Below are 19,055 nucleotides of genomic sequence, written 5' to 3'. Positions count from 1 at the left end.
GTTCGCTCAAGTGTGACAGAAATAAAATGGATACTAGTTTTAATTTAATGCATGGATTAAGTATACTTCTACTCGTGATGCTAATTTAGTAGAATGACTCTTGGCTTTAATTGTTTATGTAGCATTATAAACACTCCAAAAATATGGACAGTCTAATCTGTAAAATTGATAATAAAAAGCTTATTTTTTGCATTTATTGCCAATATTCCCATGATGTCCCTTTTATCAAGGACTAATAAAGAGTTTGTCTCTATAAAAAATGATTAATATGAACTCACACCTAATATCAGGTCATTCTTTTGATAATTAGACCTTAAGTGTGAAGGTTTAGTCTTTTGAGAACTAGAGTGATTTTACAGAGGAGATGCTTAAACTATTGAAGGGAACAGCCTTTGATATCCTTGTAAGCCAGCCAGTAATTCTGGTTATTAGAAAAAAAAGAGTTATAAGAAATCTATTTCATAATACAAAATTAGTTCATTATTAATTTTGTATTCCATACTTACTTAGTTATTTTTTCTATATTCCATACATACTCATTTGTACCTTTTATGAAACTTTCATAACAAACTAGTACAGTATTGTAGTAAACTTCCCTTTGTAGATTGCCTCTATACCGTGCACTATAGTTCATCTGAAACCAGTGAGAGATCTCATCATCTCTGTGTCGATTATAAGGAACCTGAGTTTGGCTGTGTTAAATGGTCCCCCAAGAATAGAGTCATAAGTGAGCCTGTTGATAGCACAGCCTGTCCAGAAACTGTCTCCCTCGACTAGCATGAAGCTGGGCACTGCAGGCTTCCAAGAGACTTGGCAGAGAACCTGAGCTGGTTTTCCATGATCTTGAACTGGCCAGCAGAATTCCAGCTTGGAGCATCTCCCCCCAGGGCATGGGCACACTGGGTTTTTTGCATCGGGGTGGGTACTAGTATTGTACTAGTGTGGGACTCTGTCAACAGAGGTATTTTCTGTCCTTGAAAAAAAATTAGCAGAGCTCCCAGACTTGACCTACCTTGATCACCAAATATTGAAAGTTGTTTTTTCTAAACACACAATTTTATAGACTCCACTAGCATTGACCAGTTGCTGCTCTTGAACAGAGTGGGTTTTGGAAGTCGGTGAATTCTCAGTAGTGCAGACAAAGATTGCTTGTTTGGCAGTCACCTGTCATCCTCTCTCTGGTAGGCATTCATCCATTTGTCACAACACTTTGTAGGGAGGTGAACAGGGAAGCTTAAGAAAAATGCTTTCCTCTTGCCTTGATGATAGAAAGCATTGCTCACTGCTGGTAGCATGGTGGTAACTTTTCATTCCTTCTGGCAGTTTTTAAAGACTTATTTGACTTTGGGGGAACCTGCTGTATATCTTTAAGTCACAGTGCAAAAAAGTATAAGACAGGGTCGTTCATTTTCAATTTTGGTGGAAAGTCTTCACTTTGTCCGTGGCACTTCAAAGTTAGGGAAAACTTGGCTTTAAAAATGGATGCTGATACGAAATGGCATATTTAATGACAGATGTATCTATAGAAAGCTGTTAAGATGCAGATTATTCCCCCCTGGGGTGGGGGAGGGAGATGAAAACTGCCAATCTATAAAATATACTCGATGGCCTGGAATCTATCTTTGCAAGCCTTTGATTGCAGGGGACAGTGGAGCAGCATGTGGCATCATAACCCAGAGCAGACAAATCAGCTTGATGACTTTCAAAGCCAGGAACACCGCTGCAGGCAAGGGTACTCCCGTCTGGGAGAAATTAAAACATATAGCGACTGTTATTAATTCCATATCTATTTTTGTATAGTCAAATCTGTATGCAAATCCTTAGCATCTCATTTCAGCAGATGAATCTGAAAGTGAGGAGTGTTATGTGAAGGGAATGTAATGACCGAGCTCTGCTGATGAGTAACACTGCCAGAGACAGGTGGACAGAGAACTTGGGGGCTTTTTAAAAAACTTAAGTTTTGTACTGAGAAGAAGTTTTTATTTATGTGCTCATTTGTAAATTATTTCAAAGGGAAACACAATAAAACCAATTTCTGAGGTTTTCCCTGGCAATCCTGACTTGGCAAAAGTTACAGCACTAGGTTTTTTAGGCACCTCCTGTGGTTTAACATTCTAGGAGTAATCAACCAAATAACTAACTAGGACTTCTGTCTCTACTCCCAACTAGTAACCCAGTATCTCATTTCTAAACATTGTCTGTCATGTGAGTGAAAATTTGTATGTGAGGGTAAGGAATCTAATTACTGAGTGCAGATTTTAATGCAGCTGATGCAGCTGTGGAAGACAGTAAATAATAATTCTGAAGAGGGTAAAGATAAACTGTGTGCCCTGCTTGGGAGAGAGGATGTAATAGCTACATTCTAATCCACTGGTGGTGCATTTAATCTATAATGGGCAGAGTTTGGTACATATAGTCGTGTAAATATTTTCAAATAGTGTCATAAACAGATAGTTTACTGCAGTAGATATTAATTCTGTCCCATATTTCTAAAACAAGTAGGTAAACCATCAGAGTTTTGAAATAGTGGGTGGGAGCTTTACCCTCTGTTCCCTCTCATTTGGAGAAATGATTATAGGTGAGCTGGCTATTAATCTGGCGGTTATGGCCCAGATCAAAACTTGGCAATCATTTTAATACTGAAGACTTGTGAGGTCTCAATAGGTTTGATTATTCTTGTGGAGAAAGAATTATTGGACATTCAGTTTTTAATCAGATAAGAAAAGGAAGGTTGGGAGGAAAAAGTAAACATACCGCTGTATTTATTTTGAGATACATTTTCACTCCATGTAGGCACTTCAGCCTCAGCTTTCTCAAGTGTGTTTTCTTTTCATTTTTAAAATGAGACATTCAATGAGAAACACAAAAAAGACTTTTTTGAGGGCAGGAAGCTCATTTCTCTCTGTTATTTGCATTTCCTCCTTGGACAAATCTTTCATTAAGCTTAAAAAGTGGTTGCAAGCTTCAGAGAGAATTACAAAAAGAAAAAGCCCTCCAGTTAATAATAGCTATGGTCAATTACATGAAAGATATAATCTCCTTACCAGAGTTGAATGAGAGAGTAATGACTGACCTGGACAGGTTCCCTCCCCTTCCTGTATCCATTAGTATTAATTGATTATTTCAGCTCAGTTGCGGGCTATGCACTAACCCTCTGCATTCTGGTTGACTTGACCCCTGCCCATGGAGTTGATAGAGGTGACCTATTTAAAGTATCTGAACTGTCAAAGCAAATGTGATAATGGACAAAGTAAAATAGACAAGGAAGACTTTATTCAAGACTATGGCACTAGTGGAGAGAGACCAGAAAGCAGTCCGAAATCAACTTCTCTGAAAAAAAGAGGCAAGAGGGTTTTTAAGACCAGGGGTGAACTAGTGGAAAAGTACCGAAGGGCTTTGGAGGAAGGTTGATCAGTGTGAACTGTTGAGCACATTCAGTTATCCCTGAGTTGGTAAATGTTTTTCTCTGTTTGGGACATTTGTGTTTGCTGATTGGCACCCACCGAAGTTAGGCTCCTCCCCTCCATAGAAAATGGGAGCTAGGGGCATGGTCTGCTTGGTGATTACATTTCAGTGGGATAGCTCCAGGTCTTGGAGGAAGATATTCCTCAGTCTAAAACTTGCAAGAAGCGTCTTAAATGATTTACATCTTACAGAGCCCCAGAACGAATTTATAATTAAAAGTTTTCTAAAGTTAGTGCTCTATGAAGAGGGAAGTTAGGGGCCTAGAGGCAGGAAGAAGCCTGTGTATAGTCAAGCTGACAGGGATAAGGCTGTCTTGGACAGTATTGTAACAGTACTCATTAAAAAAATTATCTTTATTGTTGAAAGTATTACAGATATCCCTTTTTTCCCCCCATTGGCCCCTTCCCCCCTGCTCCCACCGCCCCCTCCCCCAGACCTTTACCACACTATTATATGTGTCCATGGTTTATGCATATATGCATATAAATTATTTGGTTAATCTCTTCCTGCCCTTCTCCCCACTTCCCTATCTGTTTCATGCTTCCATGTCACTGGATCTTTCAAAAAAATTCAATAGGAGACGTTTTAGTCTGCCTCAATTTTAGATATTTATTGCAAAAGTAGCTGCTTCTTTGTGATACTTATTAAAATAAGAATGTTATTCATTTTATACAAGTGTCTAGTAATATATGTGTGGGACAATATTTTTAAAGACAGAATTGGAGGGGGGAGGTACTTATATTTCTGTTATTGCCTAACATTTATATCATATTATTTTCTTTTTGCTGCTTTATTTTTTAGCTTTTCCATTTAATGGTAAAAATTAAAGTAGAATCAAGTATTTCTGTGTTTTATAGGGCTCAATGTTTACCACAAACATGAAAAGAAGTATGGGAAATTTAGCTAAAGGTGTAATGATTTTTTAAGTTGTTCTTGATTAAGCAGAAGGTTTCAGGTTTTTTTTGGATCTAAGCGGTTGTCAAGAGGGCTTTAAAAGAGTTGAGGACAGCAGCAACTATGCTCTAGAACTATGCTGTCCAGTATGGTAGCCATTAGCCACTTGTAGTTTACTGAGCACTTGAAATGTGGCTAATCTGGACTGAGATATGCTATGTCAACTATACACTGGATTTTGAAGACAATATGAAAAAATATATCTCAATATTTTTTACATTGATATCATGTTGAAAAGATAATATTTTGGCTATTTTTAGTGAAATGAAATTTATATTTGGTTTAATTTCACTGTTTTTACTTTTAATGTGGCTACTAGAAAAGTTAAAATTGCATATGTGACTCACATTTGTGAGTCGTGTTATATTCTATTGGATAACATTGGTTCTAGATTTCTTTTTTAAAACATGTTTTTATTGATTTGAGAAAAAGAGGAAGAGAGAGAGAGAAACATTGATCGGCTGCTTCCTGCATGCCCCCTACTGGGGATCCAGCCTGCAACCAGGGCATGTGCCCTGATGGGGATTGAACCAGTGACCTCTTGATGCATGGGACAACACTCAAGCAACTGAGCCACACTGACCACAGCTAGATTTCTTTTTATAAGTAATGTCTTTTCTTAGATATGGTTCTTCTAAAGCAGTGGTTCTCAACCTGTGGGTTGCAACCCCTTTGGCGGTTGAACGACCCTTTCACAGGGGTCGCCTAAGACCATCCTGCATATCAGATATTTACATTACGATTCATAACAGTAGCAACATTACAGTTATGAAGTAGCAACGAAAATAATTTTATGGTTGCGTCACAACATGAGGAACTGTATTTAAAGGGCCAGAAGGTTGAGAACCACTGTTCTAAAGAGATACCAGGATATCACTGTGTTAGTATATAGAAGACTAGAGATGTAAAACTGTCAATTTAGCTAAAGTTACACACTATGTTCCTGGCATAAACTGCAGAGATTTGTCTGTGTGCTGTATTCACTCCCCCTCCCTCTCTATTCATTTCCCTTCATTCTGGCCATGTTGGGGATCTTGCCAGAATTGGGGATCTCTTGCTAATCTCTGCATACTTGCTGCTTGCTCTCAACTGAATTGCTTCTGAAATGTTTCTTGAAAATGAAACGGCTTCAAAATAAGCTTCTTAATTATGGCATAGGTTCACCACAAGGGTATACAAACAAATTCTCAACAGTAGCTAATTTTTCTTTAATTGTATCTCATTCTTATGTTGGAATATCCTATTTCTTATTCATGAAAGCTCTAACACGTGTTAATCCATTACATACAGGTGGAGTAACTAACACCGCACAGTATCAGAATAGACTAATGGTGTATGAACCTAACCAGGTAAGAATCCTATAAGAAGAGCTCATTACCTTAATTAAAATGAATTTTAAAAGATGTCTACAGTAATTAGTAGTTGGAATGCCAAGTCTACACACACACACACACACACACACACACACACGCATCTTAAACCTAGATAGAAAAGGAAGCATCTGGATAAACTGCTTTTTGCTTTTTTTTTTTCTTATAAAGTTTTAGCTCCTTCAGTTTTATTCTATACAACATGCTTAACTCTTTCCGAGTTTTGCCCAATGTAGAAAAAAGGGGAAGATATTTCCATTATCTCAAGTAGCTGTTCATATTCAGAGGCATCCAAAGAAAGGATTGGGATTGTCCTGTTGCTATGTCCTTTTAGAAGGCATGTCATGGGCGATGGGGGTGGACTTGCTTATGGTTTCATTATTCCAAAATAAAATGATGACTTTTATTTAACTCAGTATAGCCAAAATGTCCTAGAACAGGGTCTAGGACACATCCAAAGTAGAAGTAGCTGAAGAGTTTGTTTTTCATTTGATAACTGGGGCCTGGACTGAAAGCATTATGATGGCTCCTGTCCCTCCTTCTGCCACTTCTCATGCACACATAACATCCCCCCCCCCCCCAAATAACTATTTTTATTCTCTTTTCTTCTACCTAAATATCTATGACTTTAGCAAATATGGGCTGAAATTTGCTATTTCTATGATTTTGGTCATGTCAATTTTTTCATGATTATGACAATATTCATAATAATTTAACCTGGGGATTTCATATTTGTCTGCTGGAAATACTGGAACATGAAACAACAGGTTGGCATTGGCTGTCCAATTTGGGATTAGCCACCAAGTGTATGTCCAAAGTGACCTCAATCTATTTGGAATATTTTTATTTTAACAATTACTTAATTCTGAATTTAAGGAAGGTAATTCTGTCTTTGCAAGTGTGTTTCCTGATGTCATTAGAAGCTGTAGATTTCAGAGACCACATGTCCATGGGCCAGATGTCTCAAGAGGGATCATTAATTGCAGTTGCTTGAGTTCAGTGCACACGTGGTTAAAGAGGAAGAAGGTGTTAACGTTTCTCAAATGACTTCTGTCTCATGTTTGTACACACATGCTCTTTTTAAAAATTCTGCTGGCATATTGTTTACAGTGGGTTCTGGCAAACATCACATCTGCTTGCATCTTGCTCAGAATCTCAATAACTCTATCATCCAGCCCCGGTGCTTATTTCACTGCGAGGCCTTTGTGGAGAGTCGATAATGCCCGCCATCTGCCACAGAGCACATCGCTACCTGCCAACAGGCAGGCTGGGGTGACCTCTGCTTCCCCACCACTGATTAGTATTCACATGCTAGCTTATTAGGAATGACCCCACCAGGCCTCTCTGTTTCCTTGCCTTTGCAGCGGTTGTTGGCTCACCTGGCAGGCACGCCAGTGAAGGAGGCTAAAGATGTAATCAGGGGATGCAGGCAGGCTTTGCAAACCAGATGGGGTCCACAGTCCTATGGCAGGGGACCGGACCGCTAATGCAGACGCCAATTTCTAATATTATTCAGGGTTGCCTCATAGAAAGCATCCTAAGAAAAGTATCATCAGAGTTTTGAGGTAAATCCACTCCCATGTAACGTATTAAAGATATTTCTTACCGGAAAGAAAGGTTTGACTATTTTATTAAAGAAGACATTTAATTGGAAGGAGATTCTTAGTATGACATGTTTAAAAAGGAGAAGCAGCCCTAGTGGGTTTGGCTCAGCAGATAGAACATTGGCCTGCAGACCAAAGGGTCCCAGGTTCAGTTCTGGTCAAGGGCATGTACCTTGGTTGCAGGCTCCTCCCTGGCCTGGGTCCTGGTCAGGGCTCATGCAAGAGGCAACCAATCGATATGTTTCTCTGTCTTTCCCTCTCTCTTCCACTCTCCCTAAAAAATCAATGGAAAAATATTCTCAGATGATGATAAAAACAACAAAAAAGGAGGAACAGATAAACGCAAGCCTTTCAAATTGTACAAACCACTTTCATTTTTTTTTGAGTGTAACTTTAAAAGAGAAATTAGAAATGAGCTAATAGATATACCTTTAGATAATACCCAATATTTATACAAAACATTTTCTTTTTCCTTTACAGCTTTGTGAACTATTGAAATTCTATGTATTCTAAACATCATAGGATTTTTTTCTGGTCAAAATCCAAATTTTTCTTGGCAGAAAGGAATCTGGGTTGTTCCTGTATGTTTTGTGTTTATGTAGAAAGAAAATGGTTATATTTACTTACCTGTCCATTACTTAGTTGAGATATAAAGTTAGTCATATTTTATTTTTATCTAATTTTACATTATATTTTAAATAGGAGCCTTATTGTAAGAGCATACTGTTCTTATTATTAAGAGTAACCCAGAACCAAATATTGCCTAAAATTATCATATAAAACTTGGCCTTCTACAAAAACCAATAAATGCCTAAAAATAACTTTTCTCAGCTTGACAGAAAATGTGATTGCAAATACATTAAAGGAGGCTGATAAAAGGCAATGAAGGAATCCATTGCTGAACCAAATCTTAGCTCTTCCACTGGTCTCAAGAGGTTAATCTTAGAAGAACAGCAAAGCCACCCTCACTCTAACTTAGGTAGGGTCTGGGGATAGTCAGTGATTAACACAATACTTTTTAAAAAGTGTATATTTATTCGACATTTATTATGTGTGAGGCATTGTTCTAAATCAGTGGTTCTCAAACTTGGCTGCACATTATAACCACCTGGGAATCTTTTTAAAATCCTGATTTCTGGGCTTCATCCTCCAGAAATTCTGTTTCTTTGTTACTAATGTTGTGGCCCCACCCCATAACAAAGTAATAGAATTTCCAGAGGATGAGGCCCAGAAATCAGGATTTTAAAAAGATTCCCAGGTGATTCTAATGTGCAGCCAAGGTTGTGAACCACTGTTCTAAATGCTTTATGTGTATTAGCTCATTTAACCTACACAACAGTCTTGGCAGGTGGCTATTATTACCCCAGTGGGGAGGCACTATTGAGGGCATAACCAATGGTAGAGGTTCAGGTGTTTTGCATTGAGCTGCTGTTTTTTGCAAATGAGGAAACAGGCACAGAGAGGTCAAGTAAATTGTTCAAGGTTACACACAGGTTATGAGGTCAGGTATTCAAAGTCCAGAGCCTGTTTCTTAATCATCACACCACCTTAGTCAGTATACCAGCCATGCACTTTCACTCTTAATTTGCATAAGTAAATTCTCTCAATTTCTATATTTTCATATGCTTCCCTTACAAATGCGAAATGCTCTATGAAATGCAACCCAAACAAGAGGAAATGCCTTATGTAAGTTGAAAAATAGAGCTGGAACATGTGGGTGTTTCTGCCCTTGTTCTCAGGGAAGAAGCCCATTCCTTTCAAAGTATATGAACAACATTTAAACAGAAGGTGATTGACAAACATTAGGTCCCCACTACTAACGAGGCACAGCTGTTCTCTGCCATGAAGATCTGCTATTAACAGAATTCACCTGAATTTCTTTTTCCAGAACAAGTGGATAAACCGCAGCCCCATGCTGCAGAGAAGGGTCTACCACTCCATGGCTGCAGTCCATAGGAAGCTCTACGTCCTTGGAGGCAATGACCTGGACTACAATAACGACCGGATCCTGGTACGGCATATAGATTCCTACAACATAGACACCGACCAATGGACACGCTGTAACTTCAACCTGTTGACTGGCAAGTACCTTTGTTAAGTAAATCAGGAAAAGCTAAGATTCAAGAAGCTTCCTCTCTAAATACTGAGTACACGACAACAGAATAACTTGTTTTTATTAACTAGAAAGGTGCACATTCTTTATCTCACATAACTTCACCCCATCAGGTGGCTGAGCATCTAGTTTGACCTTTGTGTGTGCCCTCATGTGACTAAGAGCATGTCAAGTCCATTACTGTCAATATATTAACATAGGAACTTGAATACAAATAGGAGGAACCGGGTGCGGAAAGAGTTAATGACTCTTTACAGAAGCAAATCATTTTTTACTTCTCATTACTTTTAGTTGTCATTTCCTTTTATTTTATTTTATTTTATTTATTTATTTACTTATTTATTTTGCTTTTACACTACCGCTGTAACGCATTTTGTATTTCATATACTGTGCATGTCAAAACAAAACAGGCATTAATGGTCAGGGATACATCCTTCCCAATGTCATCAGTTCCTACTCCACAATCAGACACTGAGGAGACCTTCTGGTTAGGAGTAATTTAGTGAGAGGCGGGATGGCCGGAGTTGGAGTGGCCATCTGCATCAATGCACTCTGGTGTCAGAGCGAAGAGAGACGTCAGGAAAGCTTGGAGGGCACAGTTGCAAGTTGGGAGTCTCTGCATGAGTCGTCATTTCTTATAAGTTCAGGAGAATGGTTTTCATTTTTTGTCACGGTTGAATATTGTTTCTGGCTGTTTTCTCCTAAAGATTAAACCTTTGAGCAGTTCTGAGCATAGGGGTGTGGCAGCATTTCTGGGCACACACCGCCATCCCAGCCTTACCACAGGGCAGCACTAGGTATGGGCCATCCTTATCCCGAAAGGGAATGAAAGGGAAGCGGTGAACAGCTTACCCCTGACATTTCTTTATGGAGTTGAACACTATTTCTCCCTTGTCAGCTGTGTCATTAACAACCACCAGTGACCGGATCCCTTCCAGGCTGCTCTGCTAATAGGAAAATCACAGACTCAGAATGGTGGGCAGACTAGTGCTTGGAGGCGATTTAATATGCCCAGTGGGCCCTCAGCCACCTGCTGGTGCTGGGGAAACACCACTGAAGGCATAGCCAGTGGGAGAGATTCAAGTGTTTTGCACTGAGCTGTTTTTGTTTTGTTTTTTGAAAACCTGATTTTTAAGGCCCACCTACAAGTACTTAATTCTGGTCTAAGTTGCTGTAGAGGTGCCCGAGCCCTCGGTCCCTGGATCTGTCTGCTATAGGATCCAGCTTATTTATTACCCGAGTCAATCCTGTGTCAGCCCATCAATAAAAAGAGACTGTCTCACTCTTTGATGGCCTCAAGGGAAGAATATGTGGTAGTGAGTTATTCTGTCTTCTTTTTTAAATGGGGAAGGGACCTTTCATCATTTTGGCATGTCAGTATCTAGGGACTACCCAGGCTGGTCTCAGCTCAAGAACTTTAATATAGTCTTAAAGCTGTTGTGTATGTAAAGAGAGGGAGGGTAGTAACTTTGTCTTTTTTGTCATTTGTCTTCATTTTGGGGCACGCTAGGGGCACGGCTCTGTTTTATTGGTTTCTTGGGGTTGCAGCTTTGGGGTTGCAGCTGTTACTTTACAAATGTAAGTATTTGCCTTAAAAGCATTCGTAGTACGAGAGGTTTTTTGCATTTCTAAAATACACCTTTTTTCCCCGCTACTGAAAATGTATGGCATGTAACAATATAAAACTCTTACTGGTAGTTCTCAATGGCTTATTATTACTGTATTTTATGCTGTTTTTACTGACTTGGCTAACCAGTGTTATGACCTGGTTCTGATCCGACACACATTCATTTGCTGAGAAATGGTGCTTAATTTCTCCCTCTGAGTAGAGGGAGGCAGCGATTAGTTGCTGCAGAAATCCTGTGGAGTATACAAGTCCACCACAGGGCAAATTGTATCTCTCAGTGGCAAAAGGGTTAATTAAAACATGCAAGGAAAGGGATTTATTTTTTTTTTAATTTTTATTCAATTCTCTTTACTTTAGGCCAAAACGAATCTGGAGTTGCTGTCCATAATGAGAGAATCTATTTAGTTGGTGGATATTCGATTTGGACAAATGAGCCTCTGGCTTGTATCCAGGTGAGTGGTTGAAGTTCCTTTTGAAGTTTGTCAAGGGGTTCAGGGAGGTTATTTTTTGCAGTGCTGCTCCTGAATGAAGAGATATTTACACGTAGAAAGAGGCTTGAGCTCCCATTGTGCAGCTAGTTCAGCCACTAAACCTCATCCAGCATCCCAAAAATGGTACTTAAGAAAGAGCTCTATTAAAAATGGAGATGAAAACTTTGAAAATCTAGACATTTATGAAATAGTTCTTCCACACCCCAAAACTTCACAAATGTTTTTCTATTCTATTTCTTTATTTTCTTTATTGTGATTGTTCATTTCCATAAATGCCACCTACAAAGGTGTTCTTCCTTCCTGAAGAGTGAGCAGTAGGGGGCTATGATTGTTCTGATGGGGGCAACCTTTGCCCCAAAGAATAGTCTTGGCTGGTCAGCATGTGAGCAGCCCAGGCTGGGCAAGTTGCCAGATAGGCCATTGAAAATAGCAGTAGCTTTTGTTGATATACATATTATAAGGCATTATTATTATTTATTACATTTTGTATCTTAGTTGTTTTTCTATTTTAGATATTTTCTGATATCATATTGACATGTATTAGTCCTGACCTTTTTCCTGATCTCCATAAAAATACATCCTTATAACTACTCATATTATCTAATATATTTGTGGGAAAATTAAAAAAATATCTTCATTGATTTTTAGAGAGAGAAGAGGGGAGAGAGAGACATATCTATGTGAGAGGAAAAGATCAATTGGCTGCCTTCTGCACCCTCCCCACTAGGGACCGAGCCAAAACCCCAGCATGTGCTCTGACTGGGAATTGAACTGGCATCTGATTGTGACTGAAGAAAAATGTATATGTATTTAAAAAAAATTTTTTTAAAGAAACTTTCTCATTTGTCTTAAGCTTTCAAAATGTCTTCTTCTCTTGATTTGTCTTGCCAGAGGTTTTTCTAGGGACTTTAACATACTTCTAGTATTGATATAGATAAAAATTAGCAAGGGTAGCATAGATATGAATACAGTAGTTCCCCTCTTATCCAAATTTTGCCTTTTGCTGTCTGTTACTCATGGTCAGCCACAGTTGAACATATTACATGGAAATTTCCAGAAATAAGCAATTTATAAATTTAAAAGTGCACACTATTCTGCATAGTGTGATGAACTCTCTGGCCCGTTCCATCTGCCCAGGACTGGAATCATCCGTTTGTCCAGCATATCCACACTGTATATGGCTCTCCTCTCTTTAGTCACTTAATGGCCAGCTTGGTTATCCCAGCCACTGTTGTGGTATCTCAGTGCTTGTGTTCAAGTAACTTTTACTTTACTTAATAATGGCCTGAAAGTGCAAGGGTAGTGATGCTTGTATTTTAGATATTCCAAAGAGAAGATGTAAAGTGTATATATTTATAGGAAGAAACAATAAATAGTGTTTGGTACTATCCACAGTTTCAGACATCAGTGGAGGTCTTGGAATGTATCCGCATGGATAAGGGGGACTACTCTAACATAATTAACAAACTTTTCTGAGTGGATCAAACAATTTTTTTTCTGTTTGAGATATAATTGACATTTAATATTTTATTAATTTAAAGTGTACAACGGGAAGAGAGAAAATACTTGCAAATTGTATTTTTTGAGGAACTGTCATGTTTTCTATAGTGGCTGCGTCAATTTATGTTATCTACCAAGAATGCACAAAGGTTCTCATATCTCCACATTTTCATGAATACTTATCTCTTGTCTTTTTTATGACAGCCTTTATTTTTAACTTTATTGTTGAAAGTATTACAGTCCCCCCTTTTTTGACCCTCTCCACCCCGCTCCTGCCCCCTCCCCAGGCCTTCCTCACAATAAGGTTTGAGATGACATCTTATTGTGTGTGGTGTTGGTTGGCATTTCCCTGATGATTAGTGATGTTGAGCACCTTTTAATGAACCTGTTGGCCATTTGTTATGTCTTCTTTGGAAAAATATTTATTCGATCCTGTGCCCATTTTTTCAATCGGATTGTGTGTTTTTTTTTCCTGATGAGTTTTATGATATCTTTCTATTTTTTGGGGTATTAACCACCTATCAAACATATGATTTGCAAGTACTTTCTCTCATTCTGTAGGTTGCCTTTTCGTGATCTTTAATTCCTTGAGGGAGACCAGCTACCTTTTTAAGGTTTCTGAAAAGGGGGACCTTGCATATGAATTTAGGAAGTTGGCAGAGGATGAAGAGGATAAGGCTTCATGAAGGATAAACCTTGGAAGATGGACAGGGTACATAGACTGTTTGGAGTTTTTACAGCTGAATTGTATGAATCCTTTATATGTTTTGGTTATTAACCCTTCTCAGATATGCGATTTGCAAATATTTTTTCCCAGTTGATGGGTTGCATTTTCCTTTTTTTTTTTTTTTAATGCTTTCCTTTGCTGTGCATAAGCTTTTTAGGTTGATATAGTCCCATTTGTTTATTTCTGCTTTTGCTGCCTTTGCTTTTGGTGTCAATTACAAAAAGAATCGTTGCCAAGACCAATGTGTTTTACCTCTGTGTTTTTTTTTTTTCTAATTTTATGGTTTCAGGTCATATGTTCAAGTCTTTAATCAATTTTGAGTTGATTTTTGTGTATGGTATAAAATTGGGATCCAGTTTCATTCTTTTTTAAAAAATATATTTTTATTGATTTCAGAGAGGGAGAGGGAGAGAGAAACATCAATGATGAGAGAGAATCATTGATCAGCTGCCTCCTGCACGTCCCCCACTGGGGATCGAGCCCACAACCCGGGCGTGTGCCCTTGACTGGAATCGAACTCAGGACCCTTCAGTCCGCAGGCCGACGCTCTATCCACTGAGCCAAACCAGCCAGGGATCCAGTTTCATTCTTTTGCATTTGTTTTTCTAGTTATCCCAGCACCATTTATTGAAGAGACTATCCTTTCCCTCATTGTATGTTCTTGGCTTCTTTGTCAAAAATTAGTTAATTATATATACACTAGAGGCCCGGTGCACAAAAATTTGTGCACTCGGGGGGGGGGGGGGGTCCCTCAGCCCGGCCTGTGCCCTCTCGCAGTCTGGGACCCCTCGGGAGATAACGACCTGCTGGCTTAGGCCTGCTCCCAGGTGGCAGAGGGCAGGCCCAATCCCTAGGTGCAGCCCCTGGTCGGGCTCAGAGCAGGGCTGATTGGGGAGTTGGGGCGCCGCCCCCTGTCATGCACAGAGCAGGGCGGATCGGGAGGTTGCGATGCCACCCTCAGTCACGCTCAGGGTAGGGCCGATTGGGGGGTTGGGGCACTGTCCCCTGTCACACTCAAGGCAGGGTCGATGGGGAGGTTGCGGCGCCACCCCCTGTCATGCACAGAGCAGGGCCAATCAGGCGGTTGGGGTGCTGCCCCCTGTCACTCACAGAGCAGGGCCCATCAGGGGGTTGGGGAGCTCCCCCCTGTCACGCACAGAGCAGGGCCGATCAGGGGGTTGAGGAGCTCCCCCCTGTCACACAGAGTAGGGCCGATAGGGGAGTTGGGGCACTGCCCCCTGTCACACACAGAGCAGGGCGGATCAGGGGGTTGGGGCGCCGCACCCTGTCACACTCAGGGCAGGGCCGATGGGGAGGTTATGGCTCTACCCCGTCACACACAGAGCAGGGACCGTTGGCGGGGGGGGGGGGGGGAGGGTTGGGGCGCCGCCCTCTATCACCCACAGAGCAGGGCTGATCAGGGGGTTGGGGTACCCTCCCCTGTCACGAACAGAGCAGGGCAGATAGGGAGGTTGTGGCCCCGCCCCCTGTCACACACAGAGCCGCAGAGTGATCAGGGGGTTTGGGCACTGCCCCGTCACGCTGATCCCGGTGCCAGGAGGCCTCGCGGCTCTGCTGATCCTGGCGCTGGGAGGCATATTACCCTTTTACTATATAGGATAGAGGCCTGATGCACGGGTGGGGGCCGGCTGGTTTGCCCTGAAGGGTGTCCTGGATCAGGGTGGGGGTCCTGCTTGGGTGCCTGGCCAGCCTGGATGAGGGGATGATGGCTGTTTGCAGCTGGTCACACACCCTTCAGGGTGGGGGTCCCCACTGGGGTGCCTGGCCAGTCTGGGTGAGGGGCTGAGGGCTGTTTTCAGGCTGGCAGGTGACTGAAGCTCCTAACCGCTCCTTTTTTTCTTTTTTTTTTTATTCTGGGCCAGCTTTAGCTCTGAGGCTTGGCTCCAGCTCTTAGGCCTCGGCTGCTGAAAGCAGGTATCTGGTTTGTTTGGGTTCTATAGTCGAAACAATGTTGCGGTCCTGCTGGCTGAAGCCTGGCTAGCTGAAAGCAGGTTTCTGGGGTTTTGTTTAGCTTCTATATTTGTAACAATGTTTCAAACTGCAAACTCAGAGGCCGGCAGCGGCAGGCAGGGAACGTTGGCTTCCTCCGTCACTGAAGCAAGCAAGCCTCATGTTCGCTTCAAGCTGCCTGGCTGCTGGCCGCCATCTTGGCTGGCAGTTAATTTGCATATCGCCCTGATTAGCCAATGGGAAGGGTAGCGGAGGTACGGCTAATTACCATGTTTCTCTTTTATTAGATAGGATGGGTTCATTTCCGGGCTCTCTATTCTGTTCCATTGATCTGTTCCCTCCCACCCCCAAACAAACAAAACCAGTGTTTTATTTACTGTCATTTGAAATCAGAGTGTGTGATGCCTCCAGCTTTACTCACTTTCTCATGATTGCTTTGGCTATTTTTTTTTTTCTCTCCGTGTGTGTGGCTCCATATGAATTTTGGGATTTTTTTTTCCTGTGAAAAATGCCATTGGAACATTGATACAGATCACATTGCTTTTATTTTTTTTTCCCTTAGGAAATTTCCAAAAGACTGGGTTTTTTTCTCTCTCATTTTTTATTGAATTTATTGGGGTGACACTGGTTAAGAAAATGATAAAAGTTTCAGGTGCACAATTCTATAACACATCATCTGTCACTGTATTGTGTTCACCACCAAAAACAAAGTCTCTTTCCATCACCATTTATCCCCCTTATACCTTCCTCCACCTACCCCAGGCAATCACCACACTCTTGTCCATGTCCGTGAGTTTTTCCTTTTTTGCTCAATCCCTCCACCATCCACCATCTCAACCTCCACCCCTGACAGCGTTCAGCCTGCTATGCATGAGTCTGTCTATATTTTGCTTGTTGCTCATTTTGTTCATTAAATTCCATTGCTTTTAGTATAATAATTCTTCCAATACATGAGCACAGAATATTTTTTCCACTTACTTGTAACTTCATTCTCTTTCATAAATGTCTTACAGTTTTCAGTACATAGATCTTTTCATCCCCTTGGTTAAATTCCTAGGTACTTTATTGTTTTTTATACACTTGTAAAAGAAATTTTCTTAATTTCTCTGATAGTTTGGTGTTAGTGTATAGAAATGCAACAGGTCTTTGTACATTGACTTTGTATCCTACAAGTTTACTGAATTGATTGATTAACTCTGTAACAGTTCTTTGGTGGAGCCTTAGGTTATTGTATCACGTCATCTGCAGACAGGAAGTTTTATTTCTTTTAGTTTTATACCGAGTATGATGTTAGCTGTGGGCATGTCATATATGGCATTTATTTTGTTGAAGTATGTACCCAGTTTGTTGAGGTTTTTTTTTTCCAGGGGGTGCTTATAAAATGAATTTTACTTATTTAAAATATATTTGTATTGATTTCAGAGAGAAAGGGAGAGATACAATCATCAATGATAAGAGAGAATCATTGATTGGCTGCCTCTTGCACACCCCCTACTGGGGATCAAGCCCACAACCCGGGCACATGCCCTTGACCAGAATTGAACCTGGAACCATACAGTACTCAGGTTGATGCTCTAGCTAGGGCTGAATTTTTTTAAAATTTATCTTTATTATTGAAAGTATTATAGATGTCCCCCCCCCCCTCTTTTTTTCTCCCATTGACCCCCTTCACTCCACACTCACTCCCTAGGCCTACTGCACTACTGTTTGTGTCCATGGGTTATGCCTATATGCATATAAGTTCTTTGGTTAATCTCTCTCCTACCTCCTCACCTCTGAGAGTTTTTATCATGAATGGATGTTGAATTCATCAAATACTTGTACTACATCAGTTGAGATGAGCATATGACTTTTATTTGCATTTGTTAATATGGTGTATTACATTGGTTGATTTACAATATGTTGAACCATCCCACTTTATCATAGTGTATGATCTTTCATTTATTATTTTTAATCCTCACCCATGTTTAGAGAGCTAAAGAAAGATTGATATGATAAAGATACATTGACTAGTTGCCTTCTGTAGGCACCCCAAGTGATAGATCCTGCAACCCAGATATGTGCCCTGACTGGGAATTGAAGTAGCAATCTTTTGGTACACAGGATGATGCTCCAACCAACTGAACCACTCTGGCCGGGCTAGTATATGATCTTTTAAATGTGTTGAATTTGGTGTACTATTTTGTTGAATTTTTACATCAGAGACACTGGCTTGTCATTTTTGTTTTTTGTAGTGCCCTTGCTTGGTTTTGGTATCAGGGTAATGGTGGCCTTGTGAAATGAGTTTGGAAATTTGTCCTACTCTTACATTTTTAAGAGTTTGAGAAGGATTGGTATTAATTCTTTAAATATTTGATAGAATTCACCAGTAAATCCATCTAGTCCTGAACTCTTCTTTCTGGGAGGCTTCTGATTACCAATTCAATCTCCTTATTAGTAATTGGTCTTTTCATATTTTGTTTCTTTAGTCTTGTGTTTCTAGGAATGTATCCATTTCTTCTAGGTTGTCAAAGTTGTTAGTGTAGAAGTTATTATGTCTCCTCCTTCATTTCTAATTTATTTGATATTCTTTTTCCTTGGTAAGTCTGGTTACAGGTTTGTCTACTTGGTGTATCTTTCAAAAAAAAAAAAGCAGCTCTTAGTTTCATTAATACTTTCTGTTATCTCTTTTGTCTCTGATTCATTTATTTCCACTTCCTCTAACTTTGAGCATGGTTTGTTCTTTTTTCTAGATCCTTGAGCTATAAATTTAGGTTTTTTTGTTTGAGCTCCTTTTTTTCCTTAGGCATTTATCGCTATGACCTGCACTCTTAGAACTCATTTTGCTGCACTTCATAAGTTTTGATATGTTGTATTTCCATTTTCAATAGTCTCAAGACATATTTTGAGTTCTCTCTTTAATATTTTTATTGGTTTCATAGAGGATGGGAGAGGGAGAGATAGAAACACCAATGATGAGACAGTCATTGATCCGTTATGCCCTGCATGACCCGCACTGGGGATTGAGCCTGCAACCTGGGCATGTGCCCTGACTAGAAATTGAACCATGACCTCCTGGTTCACAGATTGACACTCAACCACTGAGCCACTCCAGCAGGGCTTGAGTTCTCTTTTGACTTCTTCTTTGCTCCTTTAGTTTTTAAGTAGCATGTTGCTTGATCTCTTCATATTTGTGATTTTCCCCATTTTCTTCTTGTAATTGGTTTCTAGTTTCATCCCACTATGATTTAAAA

At 40.2% G+C, this 19,055-nt stretch overlaps 1 protein-coding gene across 6 annotated transcripts in view; it reads left to right on the top strand.

Moving 5' to 3' along the window:
* Positions 1 to 19,055, top strand: part of KLHL32 (kelch like family member 32) — a 179,751-nt gene that overhangs the window by 154,330 nt on the left and 6,366 nt on the right. For all 6 annotated transcript variants that reach the window (XM_070418052.1, XM_070418055.1, XM_070418050.1 and 3 more), the window contains 3 exons: positions 5,710 to 5,768; positions 9,282 to 9,474; positions 11,491 to 11,585. In XM_070418052.1, the coding sequence (XP_070274153.1) occupies positions 5,710 to 5,768; positions 9,282 to 9,474; positions 11,491 to 11,585 (347 nt within the window). The remainder of the gene's footprint in view (positions 1 to 5,709; positions 5,769 to 9,281; positions 9,475 to 11,490; positions 11,586 to 19,055) is intronic.

Source organism: Myotis yumanensis, unplaced genomic scaffold (genome assembly GCF_028538775.1).
Source record: "Myotis yumanensis isolate MYYU_CA2020_CCGP unplaced genomic scaffold, mMyoYum1.0.hap1 SCAF_6, whole genome shotgun sequence".
Classification (NCBI taxonomy): Eukaryota; Metazoa; Chordata; class Mammalia; order Chiroptera; family Vespertilionidae; genus Myotis; species Myotis yumanensis.
This window is presented reverse-complemented; position numbering and strand designations above follow the sequence as displayed.